The sequence below is a fragment of the Ceratosolen solmsi genome, unplaced genomic scaffold (assembly GCF_000503995.2).
Source record: "Ceratosolen solmsi marchali unplaced genomic scaffold, CerSol_1.0 scaffold35, whole genome shotgun sequence".
In the NCBI taxonomy this organism is placed as follows: domain Eukaryota; kingdom Metazoa; phylum Arthropoda; class Insecta; order Hymenoptera; family Agaonidae; genus Ceratosolen; species Ceratosolen solmsi.
Window position 1 is genome coordinate 6687902 of NW_011948423.1, and position 16889 is coordinate 6704790.

The 16889-nt window shown below is 31.4% G+C and overlaps 3 protein-coding genes across 3 annotated transcripts in view; 2 read left to right on the forward strand and 1 right to left on the reverse strand.

The window, feature by feature from the left end:
- The window catches only part of LOC105362413 (soluble guanylate cyclase 89Da), a 9125-nt gene extending 9052 nt beyond the window's left edge, over nucleotides 1-73 (forward strand). Inside the window, exon 13 of the mRNA XM_011499853.1 lies at nucleotides 37-73. Within this exon, the coding sequence (XP_011498155.1) occupies nucleotides 37-73 (37 nt within the window). The remainder of the gene's footprint in view (nucleotides 1-36) is intronic.
- Nucleotides 74-720: 647 nt separating this feature from the next.
- Nucleotides 721-3613, reverse strand: LOC105362414 (trypsin-1). Its single transcript, XM_011499854.1, has 7 exons — nucleotides 3544-3613; nucleotides 2523-2712; nucleotides 2166-2328; nucleotides 1878-2086; nucleotides 1562-1764; nucleotides 1162-1216; nucleotides 721-863 (listed from the first exon to the last, which is right to left on the reverse strand). Exons 1-7 carry the CDS (start codon nucleotides 3610-3612, stop codon nucleotides 721-723), a joined length of 1032 nt encoding a protein of 343 aa, XP_011498156.1. The 5' UTR covers nucleotide 3613.
- A 5927-nt stretch (nucleotides 3614-9540) lies between these two features.
- LOC105362241 (trypsin-3-like) lies at nucleotides 9541-13287 on the forward strand. Its single transcript, XM_011499632.1, has 7 exons — nucleotides 9541-9708; nucleotides 10345-10471; nucleotides 11036-11195; nucleotides 11566-11744; nucleotides 12054-12259; nucleotides 12347-12404; nucleotides 12999-13287. Exons 1-7 carry the CDS (start codon nucleotides 9616-9618, stop codon nucleotides 13136-13138), a joined length of 963 nt encoding a protein of 320 aa, XP_011497934.1. The 5' UTR covers nucleotides 9541-9615; the 3' UTR covers nucleotides 13139-13287.
- Nucleotides 13288-16889: the final 3602 nt, after the last annotated feature.

The window sequence follows — 16889 nt, forward strand, 5'->3', positions numbered from 1 at the left end:
AAAGGTAATATGGAAACTTTCTGGCTACATCCGAAGATTGTTGAAAATGATGAATGTTCGACTTATCAAATAACGAAAACACCAACCGAGTAATTATAGTCAATGTCTATACCAATAAAATAATAAAACTAATTAGCTAGTAACGTGCTTTTACGTAGCTGATTATAGAAAATTTTTTATTATGTATGTGCGTAAACGTATGTAAATGTATATGAATAAAAATGTTTGCCATATTGCTATTTTCGTTCGCAATTCATAATAGCAATATATATATATATATATATTTATGAAAAATATCTTTCTTTTAAATTCTTTTATATTTAATTATATTTAAATATTTACTGGCAATGTGGTTACATTATATATTATGCTGAAATATAATCAAATGTTCTATAATATATATTATATATGTTAAAATACAATCGACTAGTCAAAAGTCTATTTATACCTATTATTATTTGAATAAAATTCAATTCTGTAGTGATTAAAATCGCATTTGAAATATACACATTGTGGAAAATAAAGAAATTTAAGAGTTATTAATAAATAATAAATTTGATAAATATCAGTAGTAAAATACTTCGAATTCCCAATTCATTTATAAAAATATTATTATATATGTAGAACAGCTCAAGTATCTATCATTTCTAAATAATCTAATATTATTCGATCACATTTTGCGTTTCTTCTGCTTTCAAATATTTTTATTAATACTGTATGTTAACGTAAACGTAACGTGGATTCATCGGAACAGTAACACGCATCTGCTGTGTTGCTCATAATCCAGGTTATATAACGGTTTACTCGAGTATACACTCCAGGATAACCAGGTTGAGCACATCCTTCGCCCCAAGATACGATTCCTGCAACATGTTTTTACTAGGTACAAAATCTTTTAACCATATATATATATATATATATAAGGTGTTTTATTAATAAGTAAGTTCTAAAGATATAAACAATGATGAAAGTAATAAATTTAAATAGTAGATGGTATAAAGTTATAAAGACAATTGAAAACATTATCCTGTCCTCACTTAGCTATGAATATTAATTATTAGTAGTTATCAAAATAATGCTAACCTTAATATCAATTATAGTTCAATTGAATATGAATAACTTATCCGTATTTGGTCAAATTACTTTATTTAAAGAACTTACCGATTATTCGATACAAGCCTACAGCAACCACATGAAGAGGACCGCCGCTATCTCCCTGAAATGTACGAGAGAAGTGCAATTAAAAACTACTTGTGAAACTATTGGAAATATAAAAACGTACTTTATCAGGGTGGATTATGAATTTAATTACCAAACGAATTGATTTATTATTGTTCGTTGTTGATTGTTTATCGAATGTTTATTCAATGTCTTTAAAAGTATCGAACGAATTCCTCGGAATTTCGCAATATTCGTTATAAGTAACTTTGGGTAAGGAAAGGTTCTTACATCAAAGTTAATTTTCTTTACACGAATAAAAATATTACGATAATGTCGCATACAATCGAGAGAGAGTCAATGTAGTCGCAAGTTAATTTAAAAATGAGAGAAATTTGAGTACCTGACAGGAATCCTTCTGCCCTTCCTTATAACCAGCGCAGAGCATGTTGTCCGTAATTTTTCGAGCCGGATACTTGGATCTTCGACACTCGGCGTTTGACATAATTGGCACGCTGACCTCTTGCAAAGTAGTAGAAACTGGTCCGCCTTCCACGATGGCCCCCCAACCGGTTACAATCCCCGTTTCGCCGGTGAAAGTTTTCACTGAAGACGACACACGTGCGCGTATTATTCTTATTCAATTTTTTATTAAGCTTACGTCCTGAAAGTTTTATCCGGCAAAATAATGAATTACGCCGAATGAGAGAATTTCTTACCTGGTTCCGCTAAACATGCCGGTCTCATTTTCTCATCAAAATTGAGTTCGCCGTCGATTTTTATCAATGCTATATCATTATTATAATTTACCGTCGAGTAGCCATTATGCTTGATGATTTCCGTAATTCGAAAGTCCAGAGTTATCGCCTCGGCCGTTAAATTCCTATCGTGCTCCAGAATACGCACGGACATTAGGTTTCTGTCAAATCTGCCAATAGGACGAAGCAAACTCATTGTACTGAACTCAAGCGAGATAATTGAAATGAAACGAGCTAATATTTTCTCACCCAGTTATGCAATGAGCTGCTGTCAATAGATACTTTGAATTGATCACTGTGGCGCCGCAATAAAATCGTCTTCTGTACATTAAAAGTGCTACCCATGGATATTGATTGACTTGGGTTTCTATGCCCCCGACAATTCTATTTTGCTTGTTCGTTATCCCGCAACCTATGAGAATTTTCGATTAAGAGGAACTGTATTTATTGAAAGAATAATAAAGTGAGGACGATCGTACATAACTTGACTGCAAAAGTTAATATTACTTTTATTTTCCGACGGAGTTTTCATTCAATAAAGATTCATTCAAGGCTTCAGAAACAGATATGAATGAAAATGAAAATGATATATGAAAATCTACTCACGACAAGGTGGACATTTTTCCTGCTCACTAATTGGAGGCTGCGTTGTTGACGCAATGGGTGGCCTATATCCTAATATATTTTGTAGCCAACTAAGAAAAAATTTATCCTCCTCTGTATAATAATCCGAATAAGTAACATTAGTTCGCGTATCTATCGAATGCTTTACAAGTGTATTTTGTTTTATTGGAACCTGAAATTTTCTTTGATAAATTCGTGTCGTATAATACTTGCGGAATAAATTGCGATCATACGTTCTTTAAGTGAAATCTAATAGTTTCAATTTTTCTCTTTTTACTTTCTTGTTTTGTTTTATTATCGATCATGAATTTTGATCGTATTATTTTAATATTTTATTGGCCATTAATGTAAATAGCAAAAGCAATATAACAATGGATATTTATTAACGAAAAAGTGTAAAACATAATAGTAAACGTAAAATGGATTTGGCGACTGTTGACAAAAATTCCATTCAAAATGAAATATCTAAATGCTCAAATTTGTGACGGACTATCAATAGTGAATGGCAATGAACGATCTACTCAATTCAACTAATTCACCGATAAATTAACAATTAATTCATCATTTCATTTTAATGAATAAACATTTCGATATAATCTGATTGACAGGTGCTATCGTGCCTTCTAATGCTATTATGCTTAAATTCAGATATGTCTGCCACGACTTTAATCAATAATATAAAAAAATAATTACACATGTATTAATAGTTACGTATCTGGATGGAGTACATGGAGCGAAAAATTAATGCTAAAAACAGTCGCTTCATTCACGAATGTTTTGGCACATTCTCGACAATGTCATTCTGCGTTTACCATTTTGTTGATTAATCGGTTAATACATAGTAGCAATTAGATTTCTTTCACATATATATCACATATTATAGAAACGGTGTGTGACTGGGATTGAGTAGGGCATTGGGGGGTGGGATGGGATGGGAGGGGGTTAGAGCGATTGGGAGAAGTAAGGGTAAGGGGCTAGGGGAGAAAATTTAAAAGCTAATTACCTGACTATTCAGAACATGGGCAACAGCCAGCGGGATAACGAGAAGAAAAATACTTAGAATCTCTCGCATTTTCGATGACTAGTATACAGGAAATGTGTCGCTCAGGTTAATCACTTAAGAGACGCGCACTGCTTTCTCGAACCAAAATTGAGCTCTAGATAACGTCGTGGAAACTCGATTTGATACATACGAGTGTAACAACGGCGGTAGTAGCGACGCCGACAACAACACGACTCAAGCGACACTTTCACGCAGACTCAAGCCTAACCAGCGCATCTTTACTTATATACAGGGAAGGAAAAAAGTGGATTGCCGAGAGAGCGTCCCAGTCTGTTTCTATATGAAAAATTAGGCTAGTGTATTGAAATTTGGTCGTATATTGGTGAATCTCGTATGCGAATAAAATAACGTTTCTCGCTTTTGACATTGCCTTTTCATTCCTTTTTATTTCTCCTTTTTTTTCAACTTCTTCTCTCCTGTCGTTACGCATAACAGGTTCATGGGAGAATCGCGTCGATATAACGTTGTATTTATTCCTTATAAAAGAAGAAATTTCTTCATTGGATATCAAATTGCAGGTAGCGACAAATTATTCACTCAATTATTCTTTCGATATTTTTTCAAATTTCAATCGACTGTTTGCGACTGGCTTTACGGAATTATTTTCTCCGTAGTTTGTTAACTTACTTATGTCTTGAATATCTTGATGCATATCAAAAATTTATTTTTACTCAATCATTATAAATAAAATCATCAGAGAATCTAGAATTTTGAAGAAAAAAAAATTGCACGTATTAAAATTGGTATTTTTTCCCTTTTCTCTATCTTTTGCTATTCAAATATTTTTATATTATTAATCAATATTATTATGTGGATACGTATGTCTGTATGCATATTTTGAGATAGAAAATAATTTTATCTATTGCAAATATTTTCTTCGTGTCGTATATGAACAAGTTATAAAAGACAAATATTCGTTCAATTTAATAATAGACAATTGTTATAAATAATTTTTTCTTTAAATATTTTACGATTATTTTGCATATGTGTTTAATGTAAATTCAATTAAAGTTAAAATGTTTAAGTAGTCAATTATTAATAAATGATATTAATATTAGTTTAACAAGTCGTATTTAATATTGTCGTATCTATATGGAAAAAGTTTTTTTAAGATACTCGAAGATTTTGAAAACATACGAATCGTGAATATTTAATAAAATTATGAAGACAAATGCGAATGTGTAATATATATTTTTAATCTAACTTATAAATATATATATGTTCTTTGAAATACGTAAAAGTTACATGATAATAAACTGTTAATAATAATATAATGTTAATAATAATAAATAAACACGATAATAAAGTTTAAAAGTTTTTTCTCGGTTCTAAATAGCAAAAGTAAATAAATAAAAAAATCATATACTAATAGTTTCGATATTTTTCTAGTTATAATGAAAAAATTTTTGTTAATAAATTAATTATTTACCCAAAATGGTTAAATTTTTTAACCTTATATCAGAAAATAGTTGCTTAAATTATGATGATCTCTAAATTAATAAGTTTTTTAAATGTTAATCTAATCAAAAAAAAATTCAAAAAATCGTCATTATGAAGTTATTTATAATAAATTATATAAATATTTAGAAATAGCTATTATCTTTTACATACGTGAGAAAAGCTGATGAAAAAAAAGTAAAGTAAACAAAAAATGTATATTTCAATTTTCAAAAGTCACATTACCATGTCTACTACATCCCTTCACGAATCACAAAATTAAATCTTATATTTTATTCTAGTAAATGTATATAATACTACCGAGTATGCTTACATATATGTTCACAATACGTTCAACAATATTAGCGAAAAATATGCCTACTGTAACCAAATACGACCATAAAAACAACATAGTTGACAATTCTCTTGAATCCAAATAAAATACTCCGTAGTGTGTATTTGAGATGTGTGTAGCAGTGATGTCCTCAAGTATGTGCTGCCAATGGTTGGAACAAGAATGAAACGCACCGATGCAAATTAGCTTCCATCCAAGGGGAATGTACTTGGACGAGTGCGTATTCCCTGTTAATGGCCTTGCGCCACATATTAATAACACGCGGTTGATCTTTCATCTGTCACCCAAGTACAATAGTCTTATCTCGGAAGGACGTGCGTAATTACTCTCCGATTATTTCTTCTTATCGCACTTTGGGCTCGAATACACGATCAGACGATGCTATAGTAGCAGAGACATGGATGTATCTTTGAGATATGACTCACGGCAGTTGTCTAACCTATAACCATCAAAAACCACCCGCCCGAACAGTAGGTCAAGGTATATAGGTCATAACACCCTCATGCGGGCCGTTTCTGTACTTTATTGTCTTGACATGTGTTCTCAATGACTCAGGACTTATCGGTAAAAATGTTGCAGCCTTGTCTGTTTTATTTTTCTTTACGGAGGCAAACTCCTGACCCCTGATGAACGATTAGCTCATCCCAACTCTCGGAAATTCTCGATTTGCAGTTTTCAATTTTTTTTTCTGCAATTCAGAATTTGCAAAGTTAATATGGTATCGCAATGTGTGCGAAATTCGAATAAGATCAACAATAAAAGTATATTTAGTTCTTGTGATTAACATTAACATTTATGATAAATAGTGCTATTGGCATCTCATACAAATTTTATTGGTTTTGTCATTAATATTAATTAATTTGTCAAAAATATGTAATTATTTTGAAATTTTTACATTAAAAGAATAACACGTTGACTTGCTGAAAGGAATAGAAACTTTATGATATTGTATATATATAAAAAAAAAACTGTTTATTATACAGAAAGATATAGAAAGATTCATAATTCTATTTATTGTATGTTTTTACTTTTCTAACGAGAAATTCATGTACCATATCGCAATTTATATGTTTAGACCAAAGACTTTTGTTTTATCTCACCTCCAAATTGTACACACATGATAATAAAGACCTTGACTCTTTGAGAGTACATTTTATTAGAACTCATGCGAGTTATTTTTTTTTTTTTTTTTAGATAATAGAATAAAATGTGAATTACTTTTTTTAGCCAAAAGATAAATATAAAAGTTTTATATCAACGCTATTACATCCTGGGAGTACAAAATGATATCCTTTAATGTATGCGGCAATTTTCTTATGCGTTGACCTTCTTTTTAAGTAGAAAAGTTTGACAAAAAGTAGAAATCAATATAAAGGTTGTTACATATAGATCTTGGAAAATTAATAGATATTTAGATGGCCAATAATAAGTTATTTTTTATTTGTCATTCAGCATAGTCAGTTTATTATTAGCAAGCCAAATTAAAACACCTTCATAAGGATAAATTTTGCTTTATTATGAAATACAAATACAAACTTGAACATTGATAGATGCTGTATCATAAATAAATAAATAAATCCATTATTTTCAATAATATATAATATGTATAATTCAATAATTCAATATACATAATAATATCTCTATCTTCAATATACTTGGTAAATAATAATTTTCAACCGTCCTAATAATTGATTTTCAATGTAATACATTTCATATATGAAGCATTTACCACTCAAGGTTCATTAGATAAAACTGATCGCGAATAAATACCTTTACGTTGCTCAAATCGTAATTATCGTTCTTTGTTTGTACAGTAATAATCTCAGTTAGCAAAGAAAATCTATGTCTATTTTATTTTTTCTTTTTTTTTTTTTTTTTTTCATCTCCCTGTATATTAGTTCATTTCAAAGAAACTATGTAAAATCTTACGACGTCGACTGACAAGGGCATTTAGTTACATTGACCCCATTGAAAAACTTTCTTGTAATATATTTACGGAGATGTTGGAAAAGAATTGTTATTATTTTTTATAAGAAAAGTAACGTAAATGTATTACAGAAGCTGGTACTTTTTCATGTACTTGAAGTGCTTAAATGTCGAATGAAAATTTTCTTTTAGAAATCAATTAACATTAATTTGAAACCCTTACTTTAATTATAAAAATAGTTCAGAATATTTATAGAATCATTTAATATAAAATTATAATAAATAAATTATTATATTTCATTATATTATACGACAGTTCTTTTGTAGTTGATGCATGTAAAAATATAATAATGAATTGTGAATAATTACTTTTACATTTATCTAGTTAATCTAGGCTGAGTTAAAAGATCGAACATATTATTGAAGTTAAAAGAATTATTACAGAAAGCTATTACAGAAAATTATTACAGAAAACTTTGGCAGAATACATGAATGTATTATGTTAAAATGACAAAATGTATGAAATTTTTCAATAATTTCTCTTAATATAAATAAAAAAAAATTCTGTAAAATTCAGAAATTAACGATAAATTTGATACTCGCTAACTTTCTTTAAAAATGCATTCCTCCAAATAAATTAAAAGTTTATGTGGTACATACTTTCACATAATTTCGGAAAATTTTGTTAAATTTTGGTTACACGGCATTTAGAATAATCTAATGATTACACAAAATTAATTATTAACAATTCCAGAATGATCTTTCGTTTAAATTTGACTGTTTAGTAAAACATTTAAATGAGAAAATTGTTTATGATTATCAGGAATATTATATCAGTTATTGGACATTCAATTATCTTTTAATAAAAATCATACGTAACTTAAAAATAAACAAAAGAATAATATAAGCAAAAATTATGGCAACAGCATTATTTTAATTTCATTAGAATATTTTATTGGAATACAAGTTTTTTCATTTTTTGAAAAATCACAAATTATTATAATAATTGATATTCTATATTTATTAAAATGAAATGGTTTCGTGCAATACAAACACGGAAAGGAAACATAAAACAATATTAATCTGAGATTTGTCATGTTAAAAATTACAACAATTGAACTTGTTATAAAAGTAATTACATCATAAATGTCATATAAGAAATTACTTAAGAATTCATAAAAATAAACGATGATTCAAGAGCCTTTTCATAGAGAGAGAGAGAGAGAGAGAGAGAGAGAGAGAGAGAGAGAGAGAGAGAGAGAGAGAGAGAGCGAGAGAGAGGGAGGGTGTAGGGTGAGTAGGTGAAAGGGTTCGTGTGTGTGCGGATGTGCGCGCGCGCGCGCGCGTGTGTGTGTGAGAGAGAGAGAGAGAGAGAGAGAGTTAAAAGAAAAATTAACGAAAACAAATCGAAAATGAATCATAAATATAAGATTAATGAACACGACATGTTCATATGTTAACACGAGGAAATGAAATCTTTGCGCTTGATTGATTGAGATAATAGACCATAGAGAAACGTAAGCTACTACATGTTTTTTCACACCATATGATACCCGATCGTGATACCCGGGCAAATAATGAAAAGCAATGACGAAGCTTTGCAAATGAATAATAAGTGAATCGTAATTATTATCGCGCGAAAGAGGCGCCAAGTAAGCGACTGCGACTAAACGATAATAATGACGCAATGATAGTTAAATAAATGCCCATCGAGAGAAATCGTCTTTTAAACGCGCGCCTCATTATTTCATGATAATGCTCAATTATTATCATAATTCATAATTCGTCCTCGCGACAAGGCGAATGCGCTCTTACTTTCCAACGGCGTTTATCGTCATGATATCCGCCGTTATTGAAAGCTTGGATGAGACGGTCCGAGGGCGGGAGGGTGGGAGAGAAGATGCAGCGCGCCTACATGAAAAGCGGCAAGGAACATCATCGTCGTCCCACTGGGCCGACATCGGCCTGTGACATTGGGCCGCCGAAGATCGCCAAGCACTCTAGAATTGCGCCATCGGGTACAATGACGCCTCGGCAGCCCCTGCTTGCGATTCGAAAAAGGTCGAGTATCGCGCCTCGACGTCGCACATCTGCCAATGCAAACGCACCGGCCAAGGTAAACCGGCCCCCACCCGCGCTCTACCCAGCTACGTTATTAGTTATAATATACTATAAAACGGCAAAACACTCGGCAATCGTCACTTCTCACGACGGGCCCGTGACAAAGGACCGAGGAGCAGCGCAGACCTTTGAGCAGGCGTGCCTCACCCTGGGAATTAGAGTGCAAGCGGGAAATGGATTGGAGACGAGAGGCCTATTTCACCTTCTGCGTCGGGAGTTTGCTCGGCATCCTCGTGCCCCGCGAGGTCAACACTGCGCCGCGATTAGTGAGTTCTCAGACTTAGACGCCCTCCTCGATAAACAGGTTGATGGCGTCGGATATTCTTTGAAAATTACCATTGGGGTGAGCCGCCCAGTGCTTTATCCAGTGGTTAATGGCGGGATAATGGCGAATCTGCTGGTCTACGTAATGTGTAGTGTTTTCTTTATTTTTTTTTGTTTGTTTTTTGTTTTTTGTTTGTTGTTGTTGTTGTTGTTGTTGTTGCTGTTGCTGTTGCTGTTGCTGTTGTTGTTGTTTTTTGTTTTTTGTTTTTTGTTTTTTTGTTTTTTGTTTTTCTTTGTTGTTTTTAATGCTGGAGGACGTAATTAATGTATCGAGTGGGCTCTGTTTAACTTACTCGACTGCCTCGTTAAAGCTTGGATGGCCCATGAGGTTCGCGTTTATTCTTAATCTATGCGAACGCATCGTCACCGTCCAATACGAATAATTTATCACGTATGCAATGTTCTGTAATTCGGTAACGTAGTTTTTGCATTACCGCTGAAAGCTCATTGATGATAAAAGCTGGAGATACACAGTTCGCACTAGGCGCTATTTTTCAGCCATTTCAACGCCCCCGCAATGTTTACCAACAACTATCATATTCTCAAAGCATTAATCAGCTTTTCCTTTTTAATCGCAGATTTTAAGTGGCGGGGATCGAGAAGCGGTACAGGAGAATAATTCCACCGCTCTTGGCACTGGTTTTCATGAATATTTTGACAACTGGTCTTTCGCAAACAAAGCACTGGATGTCTGCAGTAACTGCGGTAACTATGTAACGGATAAAGTCACGGGTGACATAAGTGCAACTTTCCAAGCATACGCAACCACTTTTATTCAGGACCTTTCCCGCGCTCCTTTTGTCCGCTCCTTTTGATTTATATTTTATGACCGCTCGTTTAAAGTGGTGTCTCTCAACGAGCTAAAAATAATAATGGAGGACATGCAGTTTCGATAAAGCGGTGTTCGAGATATTTGAATGGGCAGAATCGGGATCACTATCGGGCACTATAAGTCCCGCTTGTCCCCTCTTCGAACTTATTATGACTAATTATTTCTCAACTAACGATAACCAATGATTAGTGAACTTTCATTATATTTTTACACGATACTCGTACAAATATTGCGTGAAGCATTGACTTTTTAATGCGTTTTAACAATGAGAGCCAAACGCGATGTGCACTTGCACATGTAATAACATTCGCGCATTATGCGGTATTGCTTAATGTAAAGATTCATAAAATTAAATGGATCGTAAATTCATACTCATACTTACAGAATTTGCAGATGTAACCTGCTTAGTGGATTATTGCCTTTGTCCCTAATTACAGTTTGCGGTGTCAGCCGGCAAACCCGAATAGTCAACGGTCAAATCACAAATACTTACGAGTTCCCGTGGGCTGTGGCTATTACGTACGAAGGCATGCATCATTGTGGAGCGAGTTTGATAACAAGCAGACATCTTCTTACCGCGGGTCATTGTATGTCCGGGTATGTATGTGAAGGGAGCCTTCGATCGTTAAATTTCAAAATGATTATTCGCATTGTGCACGAGTATTCGAATTGCGCTGAAAAAAAATATAATCTCTAGTTATTAAGATGAGAAGATTCTTACGTAATGATTATTGCATTCGTAATGGTCTTCTTAGGTAATTTTTCTCCTCTCCCCCCCCCCATCCCCTCCCCCCACGCTCCATTCTCTCACACACACGTACAAACAAAAACACGCGCGCGCAAACACACACACTTATTCTTTGTCTTTCTATTTGTTCGTTCGTTTGTTTTTTGGTTTTTTTTTCTTCCTTTTATTTTTGTTTGTTGTTTTAGTATAAAATGAAATTAATAAAAGTACGCGAGTTAGATTTCAGAAAAAATATTTTGGAGTTCGTTTTGCCGATAATGCAAGGTACTACATTAAATCCGTAAGTGTACATCAGCACTACGATAAGCGCAGCTTTAACAATGACATCGCCATAATTGAACTCGACAGGCCAGTGCCTTTGGACGGAATTGTCAAGACTGTTTGCTTGCCTGATGCGGGTAAGTATTTTTATCATCGCCTAGAATATAGACATCGTAATTCTAAACAGCTTATTGTACTACATAAGCAAAAACAATATTATCTGAATAATATTGATACGTTGAAGGGAAATTGTCTCGATAAATTTTCATTTAATTTTCAATGTAACTTTCAAAGCGATTCCCCAAGTAGCGCCACTCCTCTTTATATTAAAAATAAACAATTTTTTAAGACAAATAACAAGTAACTGTCACAATCGTCATTATTAATGTTCCTACCGCAATTAACCAATTAGTATTTTATATAATTATTATTCCTTTTTGTTATAGAAAAATTCGATTACACGGGAGCGATTGGCGTTGCAATTGGTTGGGGGCGTATAGGAGAAGGTAAACCCGTAAGCCAAGAATTACGGAAAGTCGATCTCCCAATTATGTCCAAAGAAGAATGCAGGCAATCTGAATATTCTGCAAGTCGGGTTACTGATAATATGTTTTGTGCGGGTTATCTAGATGGACAACGAGATGCTTGTAATGTGCGTTGAATATCTATTGATTTGAATTTCTTTGAAGTTAATAATCACAGCATTGATCGAAAAATATCAAATTCTTTAATGCTTCAGGGTGACAGTGGCGGTGCCTTTCACGTGCGTAGTGCTAAAGGTGCCATGGAAGTCATTGGTAAGTATGAATTATATTTCAAATTTTATGTTAGTTAGACATAGTTTCTAAGTAAGATAAATTATTTATGGCCACAGCATTGAGTGTTAAGATACATGAAAAATGAGTTCATAAAAGTTCATAATAGCGTATTGATCACACATGAATATTATGCGAAAGTATATCACGATATTAAATTATACGTATTTAACAATTAAATCGTACATTTCCGAAGATTCTTAATGCAGAATGCATTAATATTGCAAAATACGTAGACAACTTAAATTTAAACTTATCGCAACTATTTAAATATATTATAATACTTTTTCATTACAAACAACCATTTTCATCAAATTGTACAGAATTCCAAAATACGACAAAAGTTAATCTTGCTAAATCATTTAATTATTCGTATAATCAAGTGATCTAAAAAATTTCTGTTATATTTATGCAGACTTCGAGCATTAAAAGTGACAATTAGTAGGAATTATTGTACTATTATAATATCCTTGATAATTATTGAAAATGGTAAAGAAAGTCCATTCCTCGATAAATAATACAACTTTGTAAATAATACTAACTTTGTAAAATATAATTAATCTATTTAAATTATAGGTCTCGTATCTTTTGGTCGTGGATGTGCCAGGCCAAATTTTCCGGGCGTTTATACAAAAGTTACCAATTACTTAGCATGGATTGGAGATCATATAAAAGGCGAGTGTGTGTGCTTACCACCGACTTACTTACCACAGTAAAGCTTTATCAAATGAAAGCAACGAATGAGATATTATAATAATGTAAAATAAGCTAGAATAGGAAACAAATACTTAAGAAATGAACCAAAGTTTAGATAACAAATCGTGCACTTGAAGTTGAAAAAAAAAAAAAAAAAAGAAAAAAAGAAAACAAATTTAGATACATATCGTACGTATTTGTAGAAAAATGTCTAACGTTGCCATTCCTCTTATACTATATGTGCATCAAATTTCTTCGTCTTTTGCATAAGACAGGGGATAAAGAAAATCTAGTCGGATGTATATGTAAAATACAAAATTGGCCTCCATGAGGTCCAGTGATCTAGTAAAATGCAAAGATACCTATAAACAAACCAGAATTACTTGAGTCAGAAAAGCATAATTATTGTTCTTTGGACACTATCGTATAACGTACATACAGAATCTACAATGCATAAGAAACAAGAAAGAAATTGTAATAAGTAATGAGGAAGATCAAAAAATATAATCGAAGTTCCGAAAGCAGGCCGTGAATCGGAATCGTTTTGCTTTCAACGAGCCAATGTAGGTTAGTGAAACCATCAGAGCATCACGAGTAACGCGTGACTGTGTTGATTTTAGTAAATCAGTTTAAAGTGTAAGTGAAAAGCAATCTAAAGTAGTAAGAGAAATTTAAATTATATTTGGCTGAACGCCAATAATTGTTGCTTAATAATTATTTAAACATATAAGTTGAATAATAAATACTTAATTATGAGTAAGTATAATTATATATGTGTTTACGTAGTAAATAATAATTAATAGCGTCGAATGAATTTATCAAAATAAGATTGTAATTATAAAATGATCTTTTTTTATCTTTTTGTTTTTTTTCTTTTCTTTTGTTGATAAACATAGGCAGATCGAGACATTTTACTAACAGTAATTAATTCTTTTACATCTATAAGCTTTATTTTCTTTAATTGTACGTTATTATTTTTAATAAGGATATTTTATGATCTCTTAAAGAAACGTTGAATTATAAATATGAATATTAAGTTAAAAAAATAAATAAAACAAAAACAAAACAAAAAACAAAAAAAAAAATAAAAAAAAACATTATGCATGCGTCAACATTAGAGTAAAATATTCTTTAATAATGTAAGATTATTACCGTAATGCGAAATAATAATACTTATTGAACTATGCTCATTTTCAATTATATTCTAAATATTTGTAAAATGTATGTGAAACCATTAGAGGTCGTTAATCACCTTTTACATTGCTGTCGAGAATTAAAAAACCGTATCAGTGAATAAAAAGTAATACTTACTCCTTAATATGAAAGTCAACATAAAGATCTGCCAGCGGATGCTGCATTCGTTCTTTCACTTAAAGCAATGCAATACCGCCGCAGCAACGAATTCATTCACTTTAAAAATACATTGAGTAACCTAGTATCAAAATATCCACGTTCTATCTAAATTTAAAGTCTGTTATTATTATTTTTCTTATCTACGACTCGCTTAATTGCTTAATTGTGAGTTATAATTTTTATGATGTTATAAGAGCGGGATTATTTATGTCAACCGCTGTATTCAAATGTATATATATATATATATATATATATATATATCAATGTAAATGTAAGTGAATTTTATAAATATTTGAGCTAATTACATAATAAAAGGAATTAATATTTTATGTACAAATCTATCATTATCCGATGTTAAATAAGGAAACAACTAATGTTAAATAATGCCTAAAGATTTTATTGCACTGTTATAAATAAATGTTCAATTAAAACAAATAATTATGGTCTACTTATTTGACATGAAAATTTTTGATAATTTTAAGAGCTTTTGAAATGTAAAAGAAACGCTCAATTTTTCGTATACATTATTTTTAACTAAAAGTTCCTTAATTAATGTGCTCGCGAAAGTAATGCTTACTATGGCTAATTTGTAACGTTGCTAGATAATATATTCATAACGAGATGAGAAACTCATTTCAATATTAATGTAATAAAATGAAGTTAGTTATTTTAAAGATGTATTAACGTAAGATTTATGCTAATAAAATTGCTAAACTAATTAGGCTAAAAGGCATTTTTACATCATAACAAACTCGTTGTATTAAATTTTTTTTAATCATCACATGAGCATAAGCTCAATTGTGGTCTTATTATGTAATAGAGTACAATAGTATAATCGAATAGTCTTTAAAAAGTGACAGGTCATAAATAATTACACCTGTATTAGGAATTTTGATTTTATTTTTAAATTTTATAGCTCTTTACGAAGGAGGATTATGTGAGCTTATTTACTTTCTGGAATATTTTCTCTTCTTATCTTTACATACTTGGGCTTAATGTTGAATTACAATTAATTGTAATTATTGATTAAAAATCGTAAACTTAAAGCAAAACAAAAAATTGAAACGAACATTAAAATGACGTATCAAAAACATTGAACTATTAAAGAATAATTAATCCTATTCGAATTTTCAATAGACTTGGACTGAATATAAAATTATGATTTATTTTTAAACGTAATTCATATTCGGCTTGATAGATTATTTTTCAAACTTTTCGCGAAATTTATATTAAAACATCTTATTGTTTATAATATAGGAGAAGAAGTTTTTATTTCCTGTGCGCTAAATTTGCCTTTATTTAACAAAAATAGATAGATATGAAACATTTACTATATAAGAGAATACATTCTTTCAAGTTTCATTAAGAGTTGGAAAAATAAAAGTTAGTTTAATAATAGTATGTGCTGAGAGCGATATATACGCAGTTAAGTCAAACAGTCCGTCAACATTATTTTCTCTTTAAATTCAATTTGGTCTCGTTTGTTAGCATTAGATATTAGCGAAATAAGACAAGTGTATTTGTATTAGTCAATGAAGATATAAAATTGTACGGACAGAGAGAAATGAAAGTTTCGATAATGCCTCAAATGACGCATAATTATAAATAAATTAATTTTTACTACGTGCTGTCTGTACATCTTATATGGACTAGAATTTATGTACTTTGCCATAGATAAATTAGTACGTCCAGTGAAGCATGAATAAATCATGGCATGAAGCTAAGCGAGCCGAGTTCATTTATAGAAAATATAGAAAATTTTAAAATCAATTCCAGGTTTACTTGGGCAGTAAAAATTTATCTTTTTTTAGTGGCAATAAATTTCTATAAATCTCGATATAGTTACATTTATATATCATCAATTTTTTAACTTGGGCAATCGAAAGGAATTATAAACCATTAGAAAATTTTTATTATTCACCTAATTCAGATCAATGCGATTAACATTTCAATAATAATAATAAAAAAAAAAAAAAGAGGGGGTGGGAAGCGTTACATCAAATTCAGAAAAAACATCCATATACTTACATGCACTTTATATATAATATATAAGCATTGAAAAATGAAGCACAATATCTGTATTAATGATAAAAATGTTACCTTTCACCGATAAATTACCGCCTTACTACCAATGAAAGTAAATTTGTTTTCTGCCGAGTGCAATTTCAAGACCTTTGCATGGATTGCAAAAACTCGACGAGCATTAAATCCGGTGAAAAGGCGATTTTCTAAGGCGCGTCGTTTTTTCTTTTTTTCTTTTTTTTGTTTTTTCTTTTTTTCTTTCTTTTTTTTTATAATGAACGCGAGACGAAAAGCACGACATAGGCAAGAAAATGAAGCAATAAGCGTAAGTTTCACCGGCGCTCGCCTGGCGACCGTATGACAGCGGAAAAGGAAGGAGAGGGAGGAGGAAGAGCG

Bases quoted from the DNA above. Each gene is read 5' to 3' on its own strand.
- LOC105362241 (XM_011499632.1), top strand. From the start codon at position 9,616: ATGGATTGGAGACGAGAGGCCTATTTCACCTTCTGCGTCGGGAGTTTG. The intron at 9,709-10,344 runs GTGAGTTCTCAG...TTTTAATCGCAG, and splicing joins TCAACACTGCGCCGCGATTA to ATTTTAAGTGGCGGGGATCG. The intron at 12,260-12,346 runs GTGCGTTGAATA...TTAATGCTTCAG, and splicing joins GACAACGAGATGCTTGTAAT to GGTGACAGTGGCGGTGCCTT.
- LOC105362414 (XM_011499854.1), bottom strand. From the start codon at position 3,612: ATGCGAGAGATTCTAAGTATTTTTCTTCTCGTTATCCCGCTGGCTGTT. The intron at 2,329-2,522 runs GTGAGTAGATTT...AAATTCTCATAG, and splicing joins GGAAAAATGTCCACCTTGTC to GTTGCGGGATAACGAACAAG. The intron at 864-1,161 runs GTAAGTTCTTTA...AACATGTTGCAG, and splicing joins AGGCTTGTATCGAATAATCG to GAATCGTATCTTGGGGCGAA.